This window comes from Bombus terrestris, chromosome 5 (genome assembly GCF_910591885.1).
Source record: "Bombus terrestris chromosome 5, iyBomTerr1.2, whole genome shotgun sequence".
NCBI classification, from domain to species: domain Eukaryota; kingdom Metazoa; phylum Arthropoda; class Insecta; order Hymenoptera; family Apidae; genus Bombus; species Bombus terrestris.
Window position 1 is genome coordinate 6634828 of NC_063273.1, and position 18412 is coordinate 6653239.

The 18412-nt window shown below is 34.3% G+C and overlaps 2 protein-coding genes and 1 non-coding gene across 12 annotated transcripts in view; 1 reads left to right on the forward strand and 2 right to left on the reverse strand.

The window, feature by feature from the left end:
• Positions 1-172: 172 nt before the first annotated feature.
• Positions 173-1935, forward strand: LOC100646176. The gene is made up of 6 exons (XR_007224206.1): positions 173-697; positions 801-1010; positions 1067-1207; positions 1287-1457; positions 1558-1710; positions 1773-1935. It is a non-coding gene; the product is annotated as an uncharacterized LOC100646176 (transcript).
• Positions 1923-8752, reverse strand: LOC100642245 (zinc finger protein 16). Of its 7 annotated transcripts, none has more exons than XM_012308624.3 (6): positions 8209-8737; positions 7770-8107; positions 7556-7696; positions 7427-7492; positions 7287-7342; positions 1923-3647 (listed from the first exon to the last, which is right to left on the reverse strand). In XM_012308624.3, the coding sequence occupies exons 2-6, from the start codon at positions 8100-8102 to the stop codon at positions 2513-2515; spliced, it is 1731 nt and encodes a 576-aa protein (XP_012164014.1). In that variant the 5' UTR covers positions 8103-8107; positions 8209-8737; the 3' UTR covers positions 1923-2512. The 7 variants fall into 7 exon arrangements, with proteins under 7 accessions (XP_012164014.1, XP_003395571.1, XP_012164011.1 ...); XM_003395523.4 differs by having other exon boundaries at positions 7287-7351; positions 8209-8736; XM_012308621.3 differs by lacking the exon at positions 1923-3647 and adding an exon at positions 3680-5723 and having other exon boundaries at positions 7287-7351; positions 8263-8752.
• A 134-nt stretch (positions 8753-8886) lies between these two features.
• Positions 8887-18412, reverse strand: part of LOC100651835 (tubulin polyglutamylase TTLL5) — a 36425-nt gene continuing 26899 nt past the window's right edge. For 3 of the 4 annotated variants that reach the window (XM_003395518.4, XM_012308617.3, XM_012308618.3), the window contains exons 5-15: positions 15572-15678; positions 14873-15086; positions 14354-14610; positions 14077-14276; positions 13770-13999; positions 13496-13691; positions 13254-13419; positions 13037-13177; positions 12799-12949; positions 12566-12732; positions 8887-12475 (exon numbers count right to left, since the gene is read on the reverse strand). In XM_003395518.4, the coding sequence (XP_003395566.1) occupies positions 12253-12475; positions 12566-12732; positions 12799-12949; positions 13037-13177; positions 13254-13419; positions 13496-13691; positions 13770-13999; positions 14077-14276; positions 14354-14610; positions 14873-15086; positions 15572-15678 (2052 nt within the window). In that variant the 3' untranslated portion in view covers positions 8887-12252. The remainder of the gene's footprint in view (positions 12476-12565; positions 12733-12798; positions 12950-13036; positions 13178-13253; positions 13420-13495; positions 13692-13769; positions 14000-14076; positions 14277-14353; positions 14611-14872; positions 15087-15571; positions 15679-18412) is intronic. The other variant, XM_012308619.3, reaches the window with a different exon arrangement.

Below are 18412 nucleotides of genomic sequence, written 5' to 3' on the forward strand. Positions count from 1 at the left end.
AATAATTAAATAAGAATTCATGAAATGAAAAGAATTATTAGTGGAATCTGTGCAACGAAACAAATCTTGGTTTTATGTCAAAAACCTAAAAATAAATTTTTAACATAAAAGTTTGTAGAGGTTTGGTTCCTTATTTTAATATCCAATTAATATGAGCAATTGAAAAAAGAAGAGGAGGAATAATTTAGAAATAAATAATTATTATAAATAAGTACGAACCAATAGCTTTTTTTATAATGATTTTGAAAAATACTATAAATGTATTGAAAAAGAATACACTTGTAACGTTAATGTAAAACATTACAAGTTTGGGATATATAGATATATTTCACTCGAAGATTCCAAATTATTAGCTCATAAATTCGTTGCCCACGAAAATCATCATTGTTTGCTTGTAACACCATTTACGATTCGATTAACAAGAAAAGAAATGAAATAAAATGAGACAATACAAAATTTGTAATCCTTTGCATAAAAACATGATATAAAAAATTATCAATTTTATTAAAAAGGATTATCTTCTTATTTTTAGTTTTATCTATTTTCTTATATAATCGGAATCTCTATACCGGAAATCCAAATTTAATTTGTCTAGGAAGAGACACGAAGATACGAAACATGATTAATTCCATATTTTCATAGTCCCATTTCCCATTTCCGTAGCATTCGCGCATTAAGTTTGAGGTTTATTGAAGATGTGAGTATTAATAAGTAATATTATTAATTATTCTAAACGTTATTCGCGAAACTTATATTATTTTAAAATTTATATTTATATTACTTAATACATTAATTTACAGAATAAACATGTCAATGTTAGATTTAAAAATAACGTGTTCATATAAAGCTGTAAATATGGGACGTTCATACAAAAAGTACGTAGAGTACGTAAAGTACGTAGAGGCATGTTATTTTACCGTTTGGTGCAATCTCGTAAAAATAATTTATGGAGAAAAATAAAATATCCAAATAAATGTGATAAAATTGACAAAGTATTGTTGAAGGTATACGTAAGTATAATTGAGTAAATATGGGCATTAAAAAATAATAAAAAATGAAATTGCAGGATCGTATGTTAAATAATACGCGTAGTGAAAAGGTTAAAAGACAACGAAATAACTCTAAAGTACCATGTAGAATAATATCAGTAGTATCTTTGGAAACAGTTAAAAACCTATGTGTTCCTATAATGAAAGATTGGAAAGAGGTCTTTAACTATTAAATATTTATAATTTTATATTGATTTTAAATAGCTATGCATGACTATATACTTTTTTACATTGAAGGAAAATGTTGCAACCTATGACCCTTGGAAAAGCATTAAGGATAGAAATATTATACAAAGCTTAGTAGGAGGCACAAAAGCAGAAAAGAAGCAATTTAGATTAGCTGAACAACAAAGAATCCAAAACCTTGAAAAGAGAGGTATATTGAATTCATACCAAAAAACCAGCTTTGTAAGTTCATTTTTATGTTTATAAAAATGTTTTATCTTTTTATTAGAAATGTATGAATATTATTTAATGTTTTTTTTATTAGATAAATAAAACATCAAAGAAAGTTGTAGATATTACACAAATTATGGATGATTAGAAAAGATTATACCTAAATAATTTTAAAAATATTGATATTAACAAACTATCTATAAGCAACATTGATAAAAAGAACACTTTTGTGGTAAAAGATGATAAGGCAGGAGTCATAGAACAGGTAAAAACATTATATCAAATATAACAAAGATTACATTAAAATAAATGCAAAATATTTTTCAGGAATTAGTACAAAAATTTAAAAAATTGGTGCTTTATCACTTCACAAAATAAATTTTTTAAAGCTGACAAACTAAAAGAATTTAATAGTACTATTTACATTTGTAAGTCACGTTTTCCTAAGACTTTTTAAGATTATAAAATACTATGAGATAGGTATATATTTTATATTGTTCTTTTATTATTTCAATTAGATTTAAGAAAGTGCATATTTCCTGAGACATCCTTTATATAAAAATTGCTTTAATTATAAAATTTACATTCACCATATTTGTGTATTTTACTATATGTATGATACACATATGTACACTTTGAGGTCTGAAATATGATATATTGCAACAACTAAACATTTGATATTGATTTTGTAATAATACTGCATAATTAAACATAATTAATAATATGTTAAACAATAAAAAGAATGATAATAAACTATAATAGTATTATTTATGTTTACTTTACATTGTTCTGTTTTCTTTTCATTTAAATGAATTTTTCTTTGTTTTACATAACTGAATTTAAGACAATTCAACTGTTATAAATGTAACAGGGATATGTAAATATTTCATATTTCATACAATTTCATTACAATATAATCTCATTAAGTTTGATGTGTAATATTTTAGATTAATCTCTAAACCCGATATAAGAAATAAAGTAAAATACACATACCTAACTATACATTTTATCTTATAATACTCGCCCAAAATGTTTATAAGACATAATTTACTCCAACGTTCCGTGCTTCAATTATTATTTCCCAATAATTCTGCTAACAACCACGAAGATGCTTCCTTGTGATGTTGTTTTATATGGTTTCTCAGATATCTTTTCTGGCCAAATTTCATGCCGCATTTACAGTTGAAAGGTTTTTCTTCGTTATGTATCGCACGATGTCGTACAACTTCTCCTTTGACGGAAAATGTTTTACCGCAGATTTCGCAGGCAAAAGCTTTGATACCTGTATGTGTAGTTTCATGATGAGTTAGCCTCTGCCTGCTTCTAAAATGTTTTCCACAATATGAACATTTATGAGGTTTATAATCCGTATGTACACGATTGTGAATGTAAATTGAATTCAGAGTTCGAAACATTTTTGGGCAGTGTTCGCATGCGTATGGACGTTCACCAGTATGAATCCTTCGATGGTCATCTTTCGCTCCTTTATTCGCAAACGCGCGACCACAAATGTCGCAAGCATATTTTTTTAATCCTTCGTGAACGTCTCGTATATGTCTAGCTAGGTCTTGTTCGATACGATAGGATTTTCCACATAAATCACATTTACATGGCCGTTTATCAAAATGGACACGAATATGGCGTAGGAATCCCCGTTTTGTAAATATGACCTTTTTACACGTTTCACATTTGTAAGAGACACGATCATTAATTATTTGTTTTGCTTTATTTACAAGTTCTGTCTCATCTGAATTTTGAATCGGGTTGACATCGGAATGTCTATTTATGTGCTTTTTTAATTCACACTTCTTTGTGAAATTTCTCTTACATAAATTGCAAGTGTAACACGGAGGCGTTTCAATGTCCTGATTAAAAGATTTTTCATTATTCTTGTCTTTCTTCTTCTCGTTCGTGTATTCCAAAGTTTCATCTTCTGTGGCATCTTTTAATTTATTATAATTACTACCATGCATTGATATGTGAACCTCAAAATCCTTATCTTTACCATGATACACTAGCTTACAATACTGACAATAATGCATTTGAGCTTCATGCTCGCTGTTCATATGATCTATAAGGTACTTCATATTTACGAAAACAATATCACACTGAGCGCACTGGATGTATTCTACCTCTTCAACGTTTGTACTTTCGCTTTCGGCCGTCGATATTTGCATAACAGGATCAGACTCGCTCTTCCACCTGCAAAATAAACATTCCGATATCATGTCACCGAATGCGAAGTTTTATGCAAATTCTTGCTGTGACTCTTCAAGTAACGTCCTTAACTGAACTTTGCATTGCATACGGGATAAATTTAGGACCCTTGATTATTATGAGTACGTTTATGACGACTAATACAGCCTTTACTACGAAATTGTTTGCCACAGACATCGCAAGAATAAGGTTTCTGTTTGGTATGGATGAAAGTATGGTTATCTAATTCTTGTTTTCTCTTAAACCTTTGACTGCATAAGGAGCATTCATGCGGAAGAACTATTGAATGGAATGATTTGTGAACGTGCAGAGATGCCCTCTGTTTGAACGACTTCCCACAAATTTCGCATATATAGGGTCTTTCTCCTGTATGAGTTCTTCTGTGCTCATCTCGCGAAGCTTTGGAGGCCAAACATCGACCGCATATATCGCAAGAGAACTTCTTTATTCTCGCGTGAACGTCATGCACGTGTCTGTTCAAACCAGATGCTGAACGAAAACCTTTTTCGCAAACGTGGCACGTATACGGTTTTTCTCCAGTATGAATATTTAGATGAATTAAAAAATTGTACGAGGTTGAAAGTATTTTCTGACAATGATCACATTTATAGTACGTAAATCCATTGACCATCATTTTCGAATGAGCTAATTCAATTCGTTGTTCCAAAGTTCGTTTTGATGAAATGTGTTTTTTATATTTTTTAGAAGCAATTCCCAAGTTACTTTGAGATTCTGTTCTTTGGTTTTTGTTAATATTAATATCAGTCTCTGACAATACTTGTATTCGAACACCATCATTTTGGTGTTCATTATTACACAAATTGCTTGACTCGTGTTTTACATCGATTTCAGTCATTTGATACTTACACCTGAAAAGAGAGTTTTCTCTATTATTTCATAGGAACCGCAAACTTATGATTAACTTTCTTATGATTAACTAAATAGCGTTTCTGTCGGAACGAGAGATTGCATTCTGTGCATTGCCACGGTTTATCATCAAAGTGAATTAAACGATGACGCTTTAGCTCGTATTTTATACGGAACCGTCGATCGCATATGTCGCATGCGTGTGGCTTTTCACCTGTATGTTTCTTTACATGCAACATGAGTAATGGTCTCGTTCGAAAGTTCTGATCGCAGTAATTACATTTAAAAGGAAACACATCTGAATGAGTGCGATTATGTACAAATAGAGAAGCCTTTTGTTTGAATGATTTTCCACAAATATTACAAATATATGGTCGTTCACCAGTATGAATACGTTTATGATCTTCCGCGCTACGTTTTGTCGAAAACATTCGACCGCATATGTCACATGGAAAATTTTTTATGCCTGCATGCGTATCTCGTAAGTGTCTCGCTAGTCCTTGATTTATACGAAACTGTTTGCCACAAAGATGACAAGTATATGGTCGTTCTCCAGTATGTATACGCACATGCCAGAAGAACGTATACGGCGAATAAAGATTTTTACCACATTCGTTACAATGATAATAAACTTTTCCATCGATTTCCATTTTGGCGCGCATAACCATTTCTCGATCGGCACATTTTAATTTTTTGTCCTTCTTTCTGCTAAACTCTGAATGCGATTCCAACAAATGTAGTTCGAGCAATTTTTTTTGTTTGACTGTATAATCGCAATATATGCATGGATACGTTTCAACTTTATTCTTTTTATATTTTTGGAACAATCTTAGACCTTTTCGATTTTCGTTTTTCATATCTTTATCTTCTGTTTCATCTACATCTTTCGCATTTGATATAGTGCGTTCAGTGAAGCTGCCAGTTTTACATTGCAGTATATGTCGGGATAAGTGGTATTTTCTTTCAAAAATTCGTCGACAGTGTTTGCACGTATATTGATTTTTTATTTCTCTCAAAGAAGGTAGCATTACTTTCACCATTTCTGTCATGTTTAAATCTGTATTGTAATAACTTTCAAATGAATGATCACTGTCATCATTAATTTTTTCTTTTATACTTTCTTTAGAATTCATCTCATTCGCTTGCTGCCATGAGCAATATGTCGTGAAGGATTTCTTCTGAAGTAGACCAAACCTGGAAAAATAATAAATGTACCAGATTTGAATGCTTTCTGTCTATTGGTAAATTCAAATATCTGTGTAGAGCAAAATGATAAGATTGCATATTAGCATGCTCGTAAAGTTTCAATATGTCTGCTTTTAATATGATTATTCAAATAACGTTTCTGTCGAAAAGCGAGTCCACACTCCACACAAACGAAAGGTTTAGTTTCAGAGTGAATTAGCTTATGTCTAACGAGTTCCGATTTCACTCGAAATCTTTTCGAACACACGTCGCAACCATGATTTTTCTCTCCTGTGTGAGTGGTCACATGCGCTAACATTTCCTGTCTTCTACGAAATTTTTTATTACAATAAGAGCAAGGATGTGGAAATTCATCCGTATGTAATTTACTGTGAATATATAAGGAAGCTTTAGATTTAAATGTCTTTCCGCATGAATCACATACATAGGGTCTTTCTCCTGTATGCGTTCGACGATGGTCTTCTCTCGTAGCTTTCGATGCGAAAGATTTACCACATATATCGCATGTAAAATTTTTTAGTTTTGCGTGTACGTCCTTTAAATGCCTAGAAAGACCACCAGAGTCCCTAAATTGCTTTCCACATACGTGACAAGTAAACGGTCTTTCATCTGTATGTATCCTCATGTGTCTGAGAAAAGAATCTTTTAACTTAAAACATTTTCCGCATTCAACGCATTGGTAAGATTCTTGAACATCAATGATAGCTTTATTTTTTATATGTTCGCAAGGATCTTTTGAATCTTTTGAATTATTAGAACAAATTTTACATCTTCCTTTCACTTTTTTACTTCCATTTTTTGCATTTGAAGAATCTGTTGGTTTATACGTCTCGTCATCTAGTTTTAATTTTTTGATACTATTTGAATTATAGATTTGAGAAACCTCTTCCTTTATAGTAACATCATTGTCTTGTAGTTGGTTAGACATTATAGTAGGTTGATCAAGTGTCGAATTCATGACGGTAATCCACACTGAATCGCAATCTCCATTGTCTGTAGGTTTTCTTTCTTGTAGCTGGAACTTTTTTCTGTGTGGCTTCCGAAATACATTCTGCATATCTAGGAACACCTTAAACGGTGTTCGCATACTACCGGACCTGCAAAACAGTCAATACTTGACTCCGAATTTGCAGTTATACGACATAGGAGATTGTTCTTGTTCAATCCAATAATCAATGGCACTTGAGAAAAATAAGATTATTTTTCTTGACAATCCTTAATCTCACAGTCATACATCATTTTCTCAGGACGTTTGCATAGACCACTTGCAATAGTCTTTGTGTACAACAATATATAAATGCTTTGATCGAAAGAAATCACAGTAATCCTTGTTCCATACTCCAAATTGAAATAGTCAATATGTAAAGTAATTTTCAAAACATTGCTTCGTTCCATATTCATTATTAAAATTAATTTTTTGAAAATTTTAAGTACTGAGTGTAACATTATTTATATCGGGCATATTTTCTGCACGTTCAATTACACATGTTGCATAGCTCCAATAGTTGCATAGTCTTTCTATAGTTTGTTTTAAATAAAGGAAGTCATTACCTGTCTGAATCATTAACAGCTGAATTTCCAGAGACTTCATCCTTTACAGTTTCTTGCTGTTGATGCTATACATAATTAAAAGAATCATTTAAGGGATAATATGCACAGATAAAAGCTATTTGTAATGTTCTTATACTTACAAGTGATTCTGTCACATTAGATGCAGATGTTGTATCCTGTGTAGAAGTTTCTAATCCTTCTATACCCTGTGAAATTAATACAGATTTAAAAACAATTTCTTTTTGGAATAACTAAGTCTTTGTATATACCTGTTTTTCTTGCAAAGCATCTTGCATTTCTAATAATCTTCTTTCTGCATTCAGACATCCTTCTAATAGTTCATGCCATGCTAATAATGTAGCAGCACAATGGTAACATAATTGTAATGGAAGTGCATCATTTTCAGATACCTATGAAAAATAATTTATGTAACATTCTATACGTACAAATAAAAGTAATAAGCAATAAAAAATAAATACATACACATATTGGTAAATATTTATGTATTTTATTGCATAAGTCATGTTGTAGACCTTCTCCTTCAAATATTGGGATTAAATGATCATTGACATTTGCACATATTCTACATAAATTAGACCACGAAAGTTGTACATCAGACTGTCCTACTGTTGATTGCTCATTTGAAACTTCTATCACATTTTGTTGTTCATCTTGAACATCTGTTACTACAAAAAATCCTCCTTCCTCACTTTGTAATTCAGTATGTGTATTTACATTAACCATGTCTTTTACTGTTTGAATTAAAATTGAATGTTCTCCGCATGATTCCAATATAACAGAACCCTCAGAATCCATTGTACCTAGAATGTTAAATATAAAAGTTTGATAGAGCTGTTGTGACCTCTCTGTTATGAATGCAATATTGATTTTATAAAGATTCTGAAATAAAGAATATACTCACAAAAAAAATATTTTTATAAAAATATAAATGCAGTATATTTTTCACTTTACATACACGAATCAGAAATTGTAATTGAATCTTCGTTTGTGTTAGAATTTCATTTTCTTCCAAATACCACAAATACTATATTTATCAAAGCATCTGATACGTCATTCTTTAACAATTCAAATCCATTATTCTTCTGTTCTCGACCATTTAGGCAGGTGAAATATTTATAGAATATTTTTAGTTAGTAAGCATCATCATAAATGTTTACAAAGTTTCGGTTCTTTACGTGTCATTTTCGCGCCGATTAATTTCGTTGCACAATTGAAGAAAAAGTAAAGGATATCTTTATATGTATGTAACATATAATTAATTTATATAAGCCTATTTTAATTAAATTTTACTTTGTAGTTCTAATAATTTCTCAAGTTTCACGTAACTTTTTCCGACATGATGAGATGAGCAAGTTGTTATGAATAAACCGATGGAAAGTATTGTTCCGTCATAGTAATCACTACTTTAATTTCTAGATAAAACATGGAGGATTAATTCCTGGGGATAAATATTCAGTTTTCAACGCCAGCTAGCGATGGAACCATCGAACTAAGAAGAGCGTTTTAATCTTTATTTAAATTTCCGTATAAAATATATATTTAATTAAGGTACATTAAATGTAAGGGCATGGAATGCATATCCCGATTCATTACATTTTATTTTAAATACTTGAATTTGAAGATAATTTTACAATGCGAAAATATGTTTGCTTGTAGGTACATACAATCGATGCCTTTCGGTATCATTTAAATGTTTAAGACCTAAGAAGGCTGCATAGTACTCGGTTATATAACAATCAACAATAGATTTTTAACAATAATAAATATTTGTTTAGTTGCAATTTATTTTGTATACCGACGTTTCGATGCTGTTATATTACCGAGTAACGATTGCATTATTTATATTCGGTGATTATAATAAAATAGTTGTACATAGCGATTGTTTTCTTACAATATTTTATTTATAGTAAATGCAGTAAGCTGACTAGTAAATTTTACAAATCACAGGTAGGAAGGGAGTGTTGCATACGCAACACGGAGGTATGTAATAACAATTTCCTTTTTTATATATACATCTGCCAACTTCACCGTTCCCGACGACTTTTACTATTGTTTAAATTCAACATTCCTCTTTAATTAAAGTTCACAAGTAATTACGCTCAGAACATTTTAACAAACTTACTGCATAAAATTCAAAGACAAATTTTATTAATTGGAAAGAAATAATTTTTGATATTTTACGCACGAATTAATATCTATATCATCTTCAAAAACTTTTCAGTCACGCACTGTATTACAACATAATAAATATTTCGCATATACGAATACAGAAAGCATTTGGCATAACAGATTGTGAACATTTAAGTACAAGAACGATACGTTAAGTATATGTATATATTTGCTAATATATCAATAAGCTTCCTAACATTTCGTGCCTTCCCTCGATCTGTGTAAATGTAACTTCGATATACTCTCTGTTTGCTAAGATTGTATACTTATCGCTAGCCGCTTTACGAAATCAAGTTCAAACAATCGTGACTAATATTAATCTTAAAAAATAAGTGACATTGTTGTGCATTTTTTATTTTACACGACTGACGTTTCAAATACATAAAGCACGTCTATTTAAATAAAACTGCTGACAATATAAAAAATACACTACGATTGTAAAGAAAAGATATGTTTACAAAATAATGGCAGTATGTACCACTTCTTGTGTGATAATCTTGACTTACGACATCAATGTTTTATACATTTAGGATGGACGCAAATAACGGGCATTGAACCGATACGCTAGAGTATTTTTTTGCAAAACATCCCGCTTATATTATGACACAAGATGTAGATATAAACTCGGACAATGAAACGTGATGTGTGGCGTGTATATAAAAAAATAATATTGTATGAATTAAAAAATAATGTCTCTTCAGTTGATATAAATACATATATTAATTGTTCGAATTAACAATAGATATCTATACGAAATATTTCTACTAAACTTATGCAAATAACGCATACATTACACTATAAATGAAAGTTAATATGAAATGTGTGAAATTCAACGGGACAAAACGAAATGAACATGGTCAACACGCATTTAGAACCTCATTTTTAAGTCTACTCGTTGTATGTTTAGGTGGATGAGTCAAAGTTCAAAACATAAACTGATAACGTACCTTTTAACTGATTATAACGTGTCAGGCTACGAATACAATTATGCAATAACAATATTCTTCGCTGCTACAATGAACAATAGCTTTCTTTGTGCTTAGTAAGGGATAACATTAAGACTTTCGTCCCATGTGAGATCAACCCACTGCGATAACATGTTATACATAACATTGAATGCCATTGAGTTAAAGATACTGCGTTCAACTGATACTTACGCCGTCATATGCGATTATATCACAGCAAATGAGTTGAATATATGTGTACCATGATTTCCTATTTCGATTTAATAACGCAATTGGAAAAATACAATTTTGCTCAGTTTCCTTTTTCGCGTGCAATGGTATAAAGCTTGTAAAATGCAAATGACACTATATCTCTTGGAAGAATAAGCTGTAAATCCTTGTTTAAATACTGACGGCATTATATGGATGGATAAGACCCATACGATTTTAATCTAATGGATTGGTACCTGCCAATCGTGTCGTCAAACATTTCCCATTTTCCATTTAGTAACCACAATCATGAAAGCTGTGGTACATGTCTCTTTCAAACTGAATGTATGTAACTTAATATTATCAGGCATATTACCGAGTCACGACTAAAAACCATTGTACAATTAGGTGTATACTGTACATATACATGTATACTGTATGTGTACTATTTCTATACAAATATGTTCTGTATCTTATAACGAGCCTAGTTTTAATTTATTAATCATTTATTCTTATTGCACTTTGAAAAATTGATCTCGAAAAAATTCTTAAACCGATTTTCTTTCCTAAGCTATATACTCGCAAAAATTCAATTCGTTGAATGTTTGTATGTAATTTTTTTAACTACTATATTTTACGTCTATCTCTAGATTTTTTATGGACGAATTTAGACTGTCGAACAAAATGCTAAATAAGATTACAATGAAAAACACATGCTAATTTTTTATGCGTCTGCCTTTAACTTGGCTAGACGGAAGGAGGCTGATATAAGCTGATACAAATAAATATGTTTATTTTAATTGAACAAAAATATAATTTAGATAGGAACATCTTTGATAAAATTGTTAAGAATGATAGTTAATTACTAGGATACCGTCTAAATTTCTGGTAAAAGATATATATATTTTAATTAAATGAAATTAAGTGTTAAATCGATCTGTATAAAATTATATATTCGAATGATTAATACATAATGGTAAAATAAGTATGTCAAACTGAATATTTTTGTAAAAGTTGTAAAAGCTTCATCACGATCAATAAATTTGATATTTTATTTTAAGAAGTGAACATTAATTGCCTGTTACGTAGGCCGATAACGTGAACGTTCTTAAAATTTATTCACTGAATTATTTATTCTTTAAAATTCCTGTTGTATCTTAAAACGATTCAATTTTAATTGGCCACGTGTTTTATACGATAGAACTCGCAAAATCTAAATCCGTGAGCGTTTCCTTTATTTTAAGATCATTCCCTATCTAGCTTTGAATCTTTGATGCTAAAGACTAGTTTTAAGGTAAAATTGTTATGTAAGAATATGAACTCGATTAAAGAGACCAAGAAAACTTCTTTAAGAAGGTTCGGGATATTATTCGTTGGAAGTATCGTATAACGGACTTTTTCTTTTTTCTACTTTATAATTGGTAAGCGAATATTAAAGCACTTTTCAAGCGTACCCAAAATATTAGTTTTATGATGATTTTCTGTGCTATATTTATATGGGAAACGTTAAGATTATATATACGTGGATGATTGTCCACTTGTACTGGGAAGTCCTAGAGCAGCCGTACATAGTACTTTTAACGAACAGACGTATCTATAACAAATATTCACACATTGTACAGCTAGGTACGCGCAGCTTTTATAGGCCTAGTAATTGATGACTGATTACATTTGCATTGTTCGCTGGTTGCAGCGTTAGAATATACACGAGATGTAATGTGGGGTAAAGAACCCAATAAATTAGGACCTGGTAGACTTCCTGCGAAACCGCTTCTTCCCAAAAAACTGTGAGCGCATTTGTATAGCCTCGTTTGTAGAATTAATATATCATCGAGATCTTGTTCGCTATTTAATGATTAGATTGCACGTTAGACAGCATCGCATATTAATAATTAACGACATAAATGAAATAAAAGAAACTAACTACGAACTTACCTTGCCGCGACTAAAAACTTTTGGAAAAGTCGATTCGGAACAGTACGTGGACGGTCGACTGTATCCGCGTAAAGATCTGTCTCTCGATTGTATAAATGTAAAAAGTCTGAGAGTTGCTTAGCCGTGACAGCAGCACGATCTTTATCACTCAATTTACTACTTGGTAACTATATAGAGAGAAGTAATTGAATTATAATATATAAAATTCTAAGCAATATACTTACACGACGTACCGTAAAAAAAAATGGAGTCCTTAAATTACTAGCCGACTGTTGAAGAAATTTCATCACAAGATCGCAGCATGTTGGATCCGCATTAGGCTGTGATATTTTACGTAATATATATCCTAAGTATAAACCGAAGGCCTTTCTAGCTTCTCCAGGACTGAAAAATTTCGTTAATTATGTAATACATCATGAGTTTGTAATTTCTACGATATCGATCATATAACTTGATGATCATATAGCCAACCTAAGTTTATTTCCTTCGTGCATAGATTGCACCACCTGGCTCTTATACTTATGTTTATCTATATCGATATTCTCTTTACTACTACCACGATCTAAGCTTTGTTTGTGCCCTTTTACCAAAGCTCTCTCATATCTTTCGTATCTGTAATGTATATACAAATTGTATATTGTTATTTGACGATGGGTTTTTGAATTTTGTATTATTTTCACAGAAGTACCTAGACAATCTGTCTAATGTAACCTCGGGAATGATAAAGTCAGTAGTACGACTAGCCGCGGGAAATAATTGCTCGTGTAGCATTAAATTATGATTCGTATTAATTTGATGTGGAACTCTGCCTGGGCCTAAAGGGTCCGAAGCTATTGGTATACCCGTGGTTGGATCTGAAGATACAAAATAATATTCAATGCGATATTAATCAAAATAAAACTCGTAAAAATATTGCTTTCAAATATTTACCTAAATATTGTGAATACATTTCCCACGATTTTGGACTAGGAAATATACGGACGAATCCTCCTCGTCGATCGAATTGAGCTTTCGCCGATGCTACTATTCGTTGCTGTTCGGGCGTTAATCCTGATTTATTGATATTGCTTTTACTACCGTTCTTTTTTCTTTGTGACAATGTTTCGGCTGAATGTACTCTCCTACACTATAACCAAATAAAATCCTCGATCGATGACTCATAACACTCGAATATTCAGTCAAGAACTCACGATATAGTACTTACGTTAACTGTTCTTTTAGTAGAAGTTACTGTGGATCGGTTCAGGTGCGTGCTTTGCGGTCGTAACATTGGATCGATCGCAGGTATACCAACCAGAGTAAGTAAATCGGCTATCAATGCCGATTTCAATCTAACATCGAGCGGGGAATCGCATCCCAATGATGGCGTCAAATTCACTTCCAGTAACCATGGTTTCAACGTGTCATCGATTAAAATATCAAATCCAAATAGTTCTAGAACAGCAATAAACAATATGTATTAGAATGTGCTAGTCTATATCCTATTTTATATTCGACGAAGTAACAATTACCGAAACAAGCTTCCGGATGTTTGACAAATTGCTTGACTCCGCTGACGATTCCAGAGGCAGTCGCAAGAATCGATTTTATGATAATATCCTCTATGCGTTGCATCAGTAATTCCGTGTCTTGTCCCATTGAACGTAGATGTCTGAGTAACGCCGACAAAGTCCACTTATGGCCTACATCCTCCGCATCTGGATCTTCGCTCCTACAAGACAATTTAGAATAACGGAGTAATTCTCGTTCAGGCGGGACGTCTACAGTGGTGAAAACGGTTCTGCTTACTTTACGTAATCCACGTGGAATTTGTTGATGCTATAGTTGCACAAATGCATGCAGGGGTTCCAGATATACTGGTTGCCACCGTCGTACTTCACCGTGGCGAATCTCACTAAGCCCTCCTCGTACAGGTAGATCAACAGTGGATCGTAATTCGTCACGGCTACGTACAGCCGTAAGTCACATTTGTGCCCGTCGACTAGAAGCGGATTATTTATGTACTGTGCAACGATCACAGATTCGTCCGTAAGAATCTTTTCAGGCTGCAAGTACAGAACGTGCACGAAAATCAATTCTTACATATATACGTATGTAGACAATATATTATACATAGTAAATATACGGAAAGAAAGGCAACTACGCCTTTATTCTCAAAGTTGATTCTACCATGAAATAGAGTACGTAATAACGCTTGGTAATAGGAGCCTTCTTATCACAATATTTTAAGTACGACGGTGTGCTAAAACAAGCATGCGGGTGCAGGCCACGTTATCTATATTCATAGCTAGAAATTATGATGCTCACACTGTTAACAATATAAATGCCACGTCCGCGGGAACTGGCTTTTGGTTTGACAATCCAGGGCCCGCGGTATCTGAAATGCGCCGTAAGTAATTCCCTCGATTCGCTAGGCAGCAGAAACGTTTGCGGTATAAAGTCCAGATTCCGTAGACCCTTGCTGCGTTGCATCGCTTCTATGTTCTTGTACAGTCGATCCTTGCGGGTTATCTCGTACGACCTACGACAGAGATTTAAAAGATTGATTTCATTCGTACAGCTAAACAACTAATCGTAACGGCTAATAAGGAAGCAGCTCTACTCTGCAATTTAGTAATTTGTATAAACCAAATGAATCAACTCAAGCTCTATGAAAATCAAATCGCTTCGTGAGACGCTATGCTATAAATTCATAGTCAACTAACATTCTTAGCGACAAATTTTTGCATTTTTGAGTATGAAACCTATACCTTTTTTTTCTTTTCCAATAAATACAGTTTAAATATTGGATAAAATATTATGCTTCCTTATTGCTGCACAGCCTCCGATTCTTTTTGATCGACGATGCAGTTATTATTTTCAGCAACGCATCCCATGATAAATATACAATGTGTTTCTTTATTCTCGACAAAGCTTGATTTATTCCCTCGAGTGATCCAGAATTGCTCGAGTTCCCTGGAGCTGTGTGTTTATTTTCCCGCCCAAACGCCGATCGGTTTTACATACCTTGGGAAATGGTTCACTTTCTGGTGGGGCATTAAATTCCGTAAAATATCCGGCTTCGGGTGATTCCCCATCCACAGAATGTTAAAATCCATCTCGTTCATGGGAACCTGGAAAAACGCATATCAACGAACACTTTAATCTGCACCTTTTACGACGATCATTTTTATTTTCCCCTATTTTACGATCCTATGTACGAGAAACAGCACCGGAAACGAACGGCAAAACTTCTGTCTTCTGTTTCGTAAACACTTCTCGAATTGAATTTAACGAATCGTGGAAGCATTTCCTACGATCACGCTGCCATTTTTAATATTCGTTCCGCATTGTCATTCGCACGTATTCTCATCGTCGACCTTGCGGTCACTTTTCGTAGGGACAATATGCGTGTATCTACGTGGATAAAATACTAATTATCATGGTGTACATGACGACGTGATAAGAGCGAGTCACGGTTACGGTAGTATTCGAGAGACCATGGTCTTTGTTATAATCGTACTTTCGTTTTCATTTTTTACTCGGCTCATTTTTCCTTCGCTCGAGATGGATGCGATTAACGTGTCCATCTACGGACGATATAGCAGTAACTAAAAAGAACGAATTAAGAGTCTTTCTGCCAGGAAGAGGCGATTTCTCGATATAAGGTAGGAAAGAACAGAAGAAGAAGAAGAAAAGGAAAACACGAAAGTACCGATTTTAAGATTACTACAGCTATTAGTTCTTTAGTTTATGAAACGAACCGTATTATGTAAATTATCCTGGCGTGATTCATCGTTAATTAAAGAGAAGAGGATAGACACCCAAGACAATTTAGCCAGGTTTGCAAATTCCCGACGTTTATTCCAAGTGATAGGACACCGACGAGATAAAGATGCCATTGTTCCTAAATATCAGCGATATTCGTTTTTCACGGCTGTGAATACCCAAATGAGTCAGCGGTGTTTTCCGTGTTGTAGCTGGAAGTTTTACCCTGTCGAATCGCATCTCTAAATTTTAATCATTCTCCAAATAATGAGTCAAGCGAGTAGAATATTCCTCAACGATAATCGTCGCGATCTTTCGACGCGGCAAACGATCGAGCAACTTGCTGGTCTTTCCGGGACAATTGCGTTGAACAATGGTGTGAAAACGGGTAAATTAAACGTACACGTGTCGGGACGACAACCTGTCCGAATTGGAGCAGTGCCTAGACTTTTTACGACAGTAATTCATGCTAATAAGTGGAATCTGAGCGGCAGCCTTGCGCATTACCATCGTGACTTGGCAATGGCGGTTAATGGGATGACTTCCTTTTAAAACGGTCAGGTATACACACATATAGGGTGTATCATTGATTTTCACGTAGTAGAAAGTTTCGCACCGGTATTCGCACAGTCTACGTGCAATGTCATGGCGCCACGCTCATTTGCGTATGATGACCTAAGCTCAATAAGAAACATCGACGATCGCGAACACGTGATCTAACGCGAATGTAGATCATATCAATTGACTCTAATGAAGATCGACCTCATCGTAATTCGATACTATCCTCTTCGAGTCGTTCTCTAACCGCGAGCCCGGGTTCCAATAAAGTTTGACGCAATCGTTGCTGCCATAAAATCCTCGGCCACGCCAATCCCTCGACCGTTTGCCAATCGTCGATGCAATGAAAAAAGGTAAAACGTTTGACGCGCCACTCGTGTAAAATGTAAGGCTATATAGGTCATTGCGGACGCGCGTTCTGACGAATTCAATACGCCCGAGCAATCGGACATTCTTACGAGCGTATGCATCGATCATCGGACGTATCACACGTTACAACGTACATCCACCGTAACCGTAGCCTAATACAGTCTAAGGGCAGCTGCAGCAGATTTAGCGATACGCGAGGATCGAGCAAGAGATAAGAGGATAAGACGATCATTAATTATATTCGTACGATTCCAAGTTAGGTCACGGATACAGACGCAAATTACAAAGTCCGCTAGGAAGAATACAAAGAAGGGTTTGGATAGACTTCCCTATGGACTACGTGACCATAGTCACGTCGGTCAGACTCATTGACTTTTCATTTATCGACGCTGTCTCTGCGTCTTTACTCTTTTATCGCGGTATAATGAATTTGCTTTCGTATTACGAACGCAGAGGAAATAGGATCGTTAAGCGATCGAAATACTCTGCATGCGAGGCATTGCACGGTGAATCCTCTCCTCTCGCGATATGTGATGTTTGAAACGCGACACCGAAAATACATCGTCGAACTTGAGTTAAACACTCGGTGCCGATGAACCCTATATAACGTTCCGCGAACAAAGCCACTGGAACTTTTATAAAGACCGGTGTATCCTTCGGTGAACGAAAAAGTCGCTGTCGAATGGAAACGTGCGCGGTGTGCCTAGCAAAGGAAACGACCAGCCAGGAACAAACTCGAGGCGTTCGACGCGAATGGTACCTCTCAAGGACCGTATTCTCCTCTCGATTCGAAGGTCTCTGTCCCCAGTCATCGAGAGAGTCTCGGTTTCAATAACGTCCATTCCGATTGATGTCGAGGATCTATCGGAAGGAACCGTGGACTTGTAAGGCGATCGTGAGCAATGCGGAAATTTAGGAACTCCACCGGTCAGGGACGTGGTGATACACGTTGCATACGTCTTCTACGAGGCGTCGGGTGGTGGACATTGAGGACCGGTTAGCTTTTCAGTCACGGACCTTCCGAGGCGACGCGTGACCCTCAAACCTTATCCCACCAGATCTGCCCGTGTCCTCACCTGTTGTCCGCCATAATCGCTGCACGAATATACCCGACGATGAAATATACCGAGAGCCCGGGGATCATTATACTACCGTCTCACCGCCGCCGTTTAT

Excerpts from the sequence above, each read along its gene's own strand:
- LOC100642245 (XM_012308621.3), bottom strand. The coding sequence starts at position 8,102 with ATGGATTCTGAGGGTTCTGTTATATTGGAATCATGCGGAGAACATTCA. Across the intron at positions 7,493-7,555 it reads ATGCTTTGCAAGAAAAACAG|GGTATAGAAGGATTAGAAAC; the intron begins GTATATACAAAG and ends TTAATTTCACAG. Across the intron at positions 7,352-7,426 it reads CTAATGTGACAGAATCACTT|CATCAACAGCAAGAAACTGT; the intron begins GTAAGTATAAGA and ends AATTATGTATAG.